This window comes from Coregonus clupeaformis, chromosome 31 (assembly GCF_020615455.1).
Source record: "Coregonus clupeaformis isolate EN_2021a chromosome 31, ASM2061545v1, whole genome shotgun sequence".
Classification (NCBI taxonomy): Eukaryota; Metazoa; Chordata; class Actinopteri; order Salmoniformes; family Salmonidae; genus Coregonus; species Coregonus clupeaformis.
The window spans coordinates 6285776-6295114 of NC_059222.1; the positions used below are offsets into that span (position 1 = coordinate 6285776).

Consider the following 9339-nt stretch of genomic DNA (forward strand, 5'->3'; position numbering starts at 1 on the left):
AGCAGGCTTGTAACTACGCGTGCTTGTTGCAAATGGCTAGTCGAACGCCGAACTCTTCATTGAGATAATGCGGAAACATCCACAATTTCATTTGTGCCTTAGTCAAAACGAAAGAAAAGTTATCTTGCAAATTCAGCAGGCTACGGTGTGAAATAAGCATTTAGAAGTTCCATCTTTATTTGATTACTTATTGTTAATGCCGTATTTGGAGTGATTTGGTGTGCTTATCAATGCACAAGCACTGTTTTCCCCACTGCTATAAATATTTGTATTTATTAAGTCATACAAAATAAAGTGTTACATTGCGTGAAGTTTAAAATACATTCTGTCACTACTAAATGTGTTATGTGATATATTTTAACATGACTATTTTTAACACAAAACAAACATTTGATTAATAAAATATTTAATCAGTCGTCTTCCTCAAATGAAGGGGATGATGACGCAATCTTTGCGAGAGGGAGGGAATCTGATTTCATTGGTCCTCAACTTGTGGCTCAGTCATTTCATTCAGGGTAAGTGGAGTTAGCCCTGAGTTAGCCTGCCCCGGATTAGGTCAGTTCTGAAGGATTCGTTGCCATCGAAATTTACCTGGCTAAAAGGTGAGCCACTTTCTTATGACCAGTTATCCCGAGTTGAACTCAGAGGTTACCTAGCTAAATCGTCAAACCTGCTTCGTAGGATACCCCTCTGATCCCTTTGTCCTAGTGTGATTGCTGACACTGGGATAGAGGAGACAGATAATCCTAACAATGAGAATGAAAGCTTATTTTATTATCAGAAACATGTGATATGCAAATAAATATGTAAATGATAGTAGTATTAGTAAAGCTAAGGTAGATTTCCAGTACAGTGTTTGTTGGAGAACATTACAAGACTTCGAACTCTAGAGGGCGTTAGAGTACAACAAACCACACACCGAGCAGCTTATAGAAGGCTGGTTACGGGTGTGTGACTGCAACCCCTGTAATGCGTCTTCTTCCAGAATTCCTGATATGCCTAAAATACATTGTCAAGTAATAAGTAACTATTGCAATAGAGCACCTGGACTGTTCTTATCCTAAATAATCTGTCCTTGATGACCTATTGATGATGACATTGAGGACCAGGTTCCTCCATCACCTCCAGGTGGCCTGGTCCTCCTGCACCACCGAGTTGGGCGTGTTCAGGCCGGCGAAGATGGACTTCCTGTGGGCGGGGCCTCTTCTCAACCTGCTGTCCATCCTCTGCCTGTCGTCTTTGACCTTCTGGAGGCAGGAGGCACACAGGCAGCTCTCCCTCACCAGGTACAGGCACTCCACCCTCTGGATGGGTTCTATGCCTTTGTCGTCCTCCAAGGGCATGGGATTGCACTTCAGGTTGACGGTCTCCAGGTGGGGCAGGTTGCAGAGGCACTCAGGCACCTGGGTCAGGTGATTGCTGAACAGGCCCAGGTGGCGTAGCTCCTTGAGGGCTGCGATTGAGGATGGGATGGTCTCTGGGACGTTCATGCCCAGATTGAGGCACCTCAGCTTCCGCAGGAGAACAATCTCGTTGGGGAGTCCTACAGTGCTCAGACAGTTGTTACACAGGTTGAGGCTGTATAGATTCTGGAGGCGCCCGATAGCTTCCGGAACCTGGTCCAGCTGGTTGCTGTGGAGGTCCAGCCAGCGGAGGTTGACGAACTTGTCGATGGAGTCTGGGATCTTCTTGAGCAGGTTGCGGCTCAGGTCTAGCTCGTCCACATCGCACAGCTTCAGGATGCACTTGGGAAAGGTGGAGATCTCCATGTTGCTGAGGACCAGCCAACGTTTGCCATCCACGGTCAGATTCAGGGCCAGCTTAGCCATCTTCAGGGTGATCTTCCGGCCTTTAGGCTCGCTTGACCGCTTCTTGCCCTTGGCCATCGTGCTTTAAAAAATTAATTAAATGTTCAACATGTTATGAGTTTAGTGTTCAACATGTTATGAGTTTGATTAAAGGTTGTTTCCTTGGTTAAGGTTTAACCTGTTCCATCAATATATTATTAATCTTTCCATGGTTCTACTACTTCAAGGATTGTAACATTGCTGTTAGTTTCTCCTTTACACCATGAAGTAGGCAGTAGAAAAATGGAATTACTAGTAGAACTGGAACGTGATGTAATAGATATTGTTAAGTGTCATAATCCCTTGCATAAATGACAATAGACTTGTCTCACTGTATATGCTCATCACATTACAACAAAGGACAAGACACAGCCAACTGTTGTTTGCCATTGTAGCAGAGAATGAACATGCACCTTGACCATAACACTCTCAATCCCACCTTTAGTAGAATAAAAGAGTGAATAGTCATTGTTTTACTGTATAACTTGTCTTTAAAATACCAATCGTACAACAGTTTTACCTATTCTCACATTCCCCCTATTCAACCTAACCTTTTAAAACACTTTAACATCACAACTTGATTTTACTGTATGACTTTTATTAGCAATAATCAAGTTTCATTTATTCTGAACTTGGTTATAGAAAATTGTTTCGTTTTCTTACCATCATTAAAGTTCGTCCACCACCCAGATCAGTGCAGAGCCGGAGAGGGTGAAATCTCCAGACCTAAGACACAGGAACGCTCTCCCAAGGTTTGTTGAGGATCCTTCCATCTCCCTGGCTGTGAATTATACATAAGAGCCACCAAGAGCCATGTAATTAAAAACCAGGAAAGGCACTGCTCTGTCGTTTTTAGGTGGATACAGCTAAGGACCTGTGTTTGATGATTTTTCTGTCAGCCTGGCCTGCATGCACTGTGAGTGCTGCTAGCTTTCTCTTGTTTTTCCTTGTTACCAAGTAACTGAATTGTGTGGTCCCTGTAGTTTATGGCTAGGTCTGAGACCTTCAGGGGAAAAAGCTAGTGCACTGTTGTTGCTGTTGCTTTCTTACTGTATACATTCGGTATACATTTATCATACAGTTGAAGCTCAGAACAATTAAACAAAACACCAAATAAGCCTGTCATGTTGAGACATAAATGGTGGAAAATCATATACTATTTTCATGTATGATTATCATATTTACAGTGAAGTAATTTACCACCTTGTTAATTGAAGTGGGCCCTCATCCTACAGGAATAAAAATAAAAAACAACATGTTTTCTTTTACTTGGAGATGGAGAAAGATAGATCTTTGGCTAATGGAAGCCCTACGAGAGTATTGGCATTCAACATAAAGAAATAGTCTGAGTGGAAAGTAGGCCTTGAAATGTCCCCTTTGGTCTTATCCCCGTCCTGTGTCTGTAAATAGCATACACTATGACCCACATCTCAGACTAGACTTGGCCCGATAGCTTTATGAAATTTGTCACATAGGATAACTTACAACTACACACGTGCTGTACCTCACTACATTACTCAATGCTGCCAACAAGGGTATTTTTAGGATATAGGCATTTCATGAAACACATCCAAGACACTGTAATGCCAGTCAGTATCATTTAGCAATAATAGATGGTACCATGCTAATGGATGGTGGAAAATAATTTAATCTTACCTTGATTCAAAATTCCAGCAGCACAAATTAATAAAGAACTCCATGGCTTTGTGTCCTACTGAGAATGGTTCTAAGAATGGAACAGATATTTATAATGTCACTCACTATTGTAAATACATAGGGGAGAGTGGGGTAAGTTGAGCCAAATGGGGAAAGTTGAGCAACCTTTGTTTCTAGGAAACAAACACAAAATTAATAATTTGACCAAATACACTATATATACAAAAGTATGTGAACACCACTTCAACTTAGTGGATTCGGCTATTTTAGCCACACCCGTTGCTGACAGGTGTATAAAATCGAGCACACAGCCATGCAATCTCCATAGACAAAAATTGGCAGTAGAATGGCCTTACTGAAGAGCTCAGTGACTTTCAACGTGACACCGTCACAGGATGCCACCTTTCCAACAAGTCAGTTTGTAAAATGTCTGCCCTGCTAGAGCTGCCCCAGTAAACCGTAAGTGCTGTTATTGTGAAGTGGAAACGTCTAGGAGCAACAATGGCTCAGCCGTGAAGTGGTAGGCCACACAAGCTCACAAACTGGACTGCCGAGTGCTGAAGCGCGTAGTACGTACAAATTGTCTGTCCTCTGTTGCAACACTCACTACCGAGTTCCAAACAGCCTCTGGAAGCACCGTCAGCACAATAACTGTTCGTCAGGATCTTCATGAAATGGATTTCCATGGCCAAGCAGCCACACGCAAGTCTAAAATCACCATGCACAGTGCCAAGTGTCGGCTGGAGTGGTGTAAAGCTCGCCGCCATTGGACTCTGGAGCAGTGGAAATGCGTTCTCTGGAGTGATGAATCACGCTTCACCATCTGACAGACTGATGGACGAATCTGGGTTTGGCGGATGCCAGGAGAACGCTACCTGCCCGAATGCATATTGCGGAGGAATAATGGTCTAGGGCTGTTTATCATGGTTCGGGCTAGGCCCCTTAGTTCCAGTGAAGGGAAATCTTAACGCTACAGCATACAATGACATTCTAGACAATTCTATACTTCCAACTTTGTGGAAACAGTTTGGGGAGGGCCCTTTCCTGTTTCAGCATGACAATGCCCTCGTGCACAAAGCGAGGTCCATACAGAAATGTTTTGTCGAGATCGGTGTGGAAGAACTTTACTGACCTGCACAGAGCTCTGACCTCAACCCCATCGAAGGCCTTGGGATGAATTGAAACGCCAACTGTGAGCCAGGCCTAATCGCCCAACATCAGTGCCCGACCTCACTAATGCTCTTGTGGCTGAATAGAAGCAAGTCCCTGCAGCAATGTTCCAACATCTAGTGGAAAGCCTTCCCAGAAGAATGGAGGCTGTTATAGCAGCAAAGGGGGGACCAACTCCATATTAATGCCCATGATTTTGGAATGAGATGTTCGACGAGTAGGTGTCCACATACTTTTGGTAATGTAGTGTACTTAGGAAGAGGTCACCATTTCATGTAGTCTGTGAAGGAAGAAACCAAATGGAAAAAGTGGTAAGCAAGTTAGGTAAAAAAAAAAAAAAGTTTTTCACAAAGTCAAATGAATGTATTGTGTTAGAGGTTTTATGACGCTTCTATCTAAACCAAAGTAGATAATTTTAAGATTGTTTTATACATCAGTTGGGGTCTTTATAACCTTAAATATGAGGTCCTAATCCTAGCATGAAAGTGCATCCTTGTAGCTGTGTGGGCTAATATAGTCAAAATGTTTGCCTTAGGGGAAGTTAGCCAATGGATGAGACAATGGTAAATTGAGAAAATTGAAGTGTTTTCTTCCCAGGCGTAATGCAAGGCATTATTGCTGGGATATGAGGTAACATCAAACTGTTAAAAATGTTTTTTTTTTAAGTATAAAGCATTTGATAGGTGTTAAGCCTGTGTTAAAATATGTTTTAAATGATTAAAAGACAATAAAGTGATTGTGTTGAATTGAGTTTGGGAAATAAATATAGACATGATTTTTTAAAAGTTGGGGGTAATATTTAATTCAGCACAGATATTTGCTGGCGGCTTCATTTACCCTGGGTCACGGCTCAACTTACCCCATACCTGAAAAGTGATGTGAAAAGTGATAGTCTCTGGTGCTTGCAAATCCTTAAATGTACCTAATAAAGCATGCCTTTCCATCAAATCTGTGCTTTGACATTTTCCATGGCCTATGTAGATTTTATTTGTTAAAGACAACTGAATCTGTTGTTAATAAATGTAGGGTATAGTTTAGTCTAGCCAATTTTATCAGAGTCAACTTCTATGTGTAATCCAGTGCCTGAATTACACATAGACCATATGCAGCTATATGCATGTAATGAAGAGAGACAGACATACTGACCTAATTGAGCATGGCCCAGTGCACCTTGGGGACCTGTGAATAGGCAGGATAGATTACACTTGATGATCTGCAATGTAAGGACTGTATCCGAGAGACAGAGAGAGAGTGGGAGAGGGGGAGGGTGAGGGAGGTTGAAAGAGAGAGAGAGAAAGGGGAGGGGGGTCATTACGTTCAAGTTTATTGGGCTGTCCACAGACGGAGACCAAGCAAGACTGATTCTCCAGGTAGGTGTGTCTTTCAATGGAATCCTGTTTCTGGTCCCCAGGAGGACATCACATCACAAGAGCCTCTTGTTTACCTGTGTTCAGTCTGTCATCCTCCCCTGTAAAAAGCAGCCAGGTCTCCCGTGATACAAGTCAGTATTCGACATCCATCCATGTCTGAGGACGTCGGGAGATGACATGGAAACCGGCCACTAGGGGCAACAATGAGCGCTGTTGCCTTCAAGTAGGTTTCAGTTTTGCAAGGGTATTGTGGACAGGGATGGCAAATGGGCATAAGCATCTGTTTCTTGTGCCAAAAATCCAGTTGAATCCATGTTTGAAAGTTGTTTTTGAGATTTTTGTTTTAAGCCTATCCCAAACCTTAACCCTTACCTTAAAAAATAGGAGTTAATGCCTAAACTGTGAAGTTTGAGAAACATGGATGAACTTCTAATTCTGACGTGAGACTGTGAGAGCTAGTTGGTAAAAAGAGCTCTGCTCTACTGGAGGGTGATGATTCCTCTGTAACAGCCAGACAACCAGCTCAGTATAAACTCACCTACCTCAATTTCATTCACTGGTGTTTTATTATGGGTTTATTCTATTGTTACAGTATGGTTAAAAGTATTGTTTCATTGAAGGAGAATTCCATAGAGTATGAGAACCCTTCAGTAGTTGATAACGTCAAACGCTAACACAGTAATCAATCATACCACTGCTCCCGAGTGGCGCAGCGGTCTAAGGCACTGCATCTCAGTGCTTGAGGCGTCACTACAGACCCCCTGGTTTGATTCCAGGCTGTATCACAACCGGCCGTGATTGGGAGTCCCATAGGGCGGCGCACAATTGGCCCAGCGTCGTCCGGGTTTGGCCGGTGTAGGCCGTCATTGTAAATAAGAATGTGTTCTTAACTGACTTGCTTAGTTAAATAAAGGTTAAATAAATAAATAAAAATACTCAGCTATCCACTGCTTCAATACTGGCACATTGGCCATGTGCTGAGGCTGGATCGCTGGACACATCTGTGTTCACAACCTTGTTAGCAGGACGTCCGGTCTGTCTGGTCCATCTTTCCTACCCCCAACCCAGTGCCAGCCGACAGTGTCTGTTACAGCCTCTCTGTTTCCTTCCTCTGCTATTGTATGACTGCCCCACTTGGTCACCAGGTACAGAGGTGGCATTATGTGTTAACTACGTAATGCCCCAAGTGACTAATTATCTAATTATATGGTGATACTCACAGAGGATTTCTGTAGAATTCTAGTTTATATTCTTGGCAAGTCTTGTATGTCTTTGACTGTGGAACTGTTTTGTTTTGGATTGTTTCAGTATTGAAATTCATATCAAGGATAGCCAAATTAGCCATGTAGCCTATTCAAGGGATGAGTTATAGTTTGTTGGACATGTTTAGGAAAACTGGCAAGAGAGGGCAAAAACATGTCATCCTGTTCATTCAAATCTTGAATGGATGTGGTTTTGTTCTCCTCTGACTCAATACAGTCTAAAGATCAGAAATTCTAAGAGCTCTTTATTGTATAAATGTTTGTGTGGAACTACTTCAAAGGTACTTGACTGAGTATAAATAATATTTCTAGTTGGAAAAGTTATATGTATAATGTGTCTAATAGTGTTATGATATTACAGGAAAATGTGAGGGCTTGGTTGTGAGAAAAGTTGGACTCATACAGAAAAACCACATGATCGCACATGTATAAATCACATGATTTCACATGAAATGTCACATGTGAAATCATGTGAAAACGTGTTTTTGGAACACTTCACATGTGATCACATGCTTTCACATGTGTAGTTCTCACATGTTATCACATTAACTTCACATAAGATCACATGAAATGTGTTTTTGGAACACTTCACGTGTTCACATGTGAAATTCATGTGTTATTTCCGTAAGGGTTACTGTGCTATTGCTTACCAATGTGATTGTGGATTGGGGTTCTAAACTAACATATGGAATTGTTTTAAGACCCCTTAAGGTATTCAAAAAAGTAATACATTATTGGATGGAACATTGAATTTGGCATTACTGCTATTAGCCAATAGAAACACATTGAATAACAGATTCACTAGGACCCTGAGGGGCCCCCGTGTTGAGGATCAGCGTGGCAGATGTGTTGTTGCCTACCTTCACCACCTGGGGTTTGGCCCGTCAGGAAGTCCAGGATCCAGTTGCAGAGGAAGATGTTTAGGGGTCTTTAGCTTAGTGATGAGCTTTGAGGGCACTATGGTGTTGAACGCTGAGCTGTAGTCAACAAACAGCATTCTCGCGTAGGTGTTCCTTTTGTCCAGGTGTGAAAGGGCACCTGTGGATCTGTTTGGTAAGTATGCAAATTGTAGTGGGTCTAGGGTTTCTGGGATGATGGTTTTGATGTGAGCCATGACCAGCCTTTCAAACACTTCATGGCTACAGATGTGAGTGCTACAGGGTGGTAGTCATTTAGGCAGGTTACCTTGGTGTTCTTGGGCACAGGGACTATGGTGGTCTGCTTGAAACATGTAGGTATTACAGACTTGGTCAGGGAGTGGTTGAAAATGTCAGTGAAGACACTTGCCAGTTGGTCAGCACATGAGTACACATCCTGGTGATCCATCTGGCACTGCGGCCTTATGAATGTTGACCTGTTTAAAGGTCTTACTCACATCGGCTACGGAGAGCGTTATCACACAGTCGTCCAGAACAGCTGGTGCACTCATGCATGGTTCAGTGTTGCATGCCTCGAAGTGAGCATAGAAGGCATTTAGCTCATCTGGTAGGCTTGCGTCACTGGGCAGCTCACGGCTGCCCTTTGTAATCCGTGATATTTTGCAAGCCCTGCCACATCCGACGAGCGTCAGAGCCGGTGTAGTAGGATTCAATCTTAGTCCTGTATTGACGCTTTGCGCCTGTTTGATGGTTTGTCAGAGGGCATAGCGGGATTTCTTATAAGCGTCCGGATTAGTGTCCCGCTCCTTGAAAGCAGCAGCTCCAGCCTTTAGCTCAGTGTGGATGTTGCCTGTAATCCATGGCTTCTGGTTGGGATATGTACGTACACTCACTGTGGGGACGATGTCGTCGATGCACTTATTGATGAAGCCGGTAACTGATGTGGGATACTCCTCAATGCCATTGGACGAATCCCGGAACATATTCACTGGTACTTCCTGCTTGAGTTTTTTATTGTAAGCAGGAATCAGGAGGACAGAATTACGGTCAGATTTGCCATATGGAGGGCGAGGGAGAGCTTTGTACGTGTCTCTGTGTGTGGAGCAAAGGTGATCTAGAATTTTTCCCCTCTGGTTGCACATGTGACATGCTGGTA

The 9339-nt window shown here is 42.9% G+C and overlaps 1 protein-coding gene across 1 annotated transcript; it reads right to left on the reverse strand.

The window, feature by feature from the left end:
- Window positions 1-614: 614 nt before the first annotated feature.
- On the reverse strand, window positions 615-2644 carry LOC121547914 (leucine-rich repeat-containing protein 18-like). The gene is made up of 2 exons (XM_041859329.2): window positions 2511-2644; window positions 615-1890 (listed from the first exon to the last, which is right to left on the reverse strand). Exon 2 carries the CDS (start codon window positions 1884-1886, stop codon window positions 1119-1121), a length of 768 nt encoding a protein of 255 aa, XP_041715263.1. The 5' UTR covers window positions 1887-1890; window positions 2511-2644; the 3' UTR covers window positions 615-1118.
- Window positions 2645-9339: the final 6695 nt, after the last annotated feature.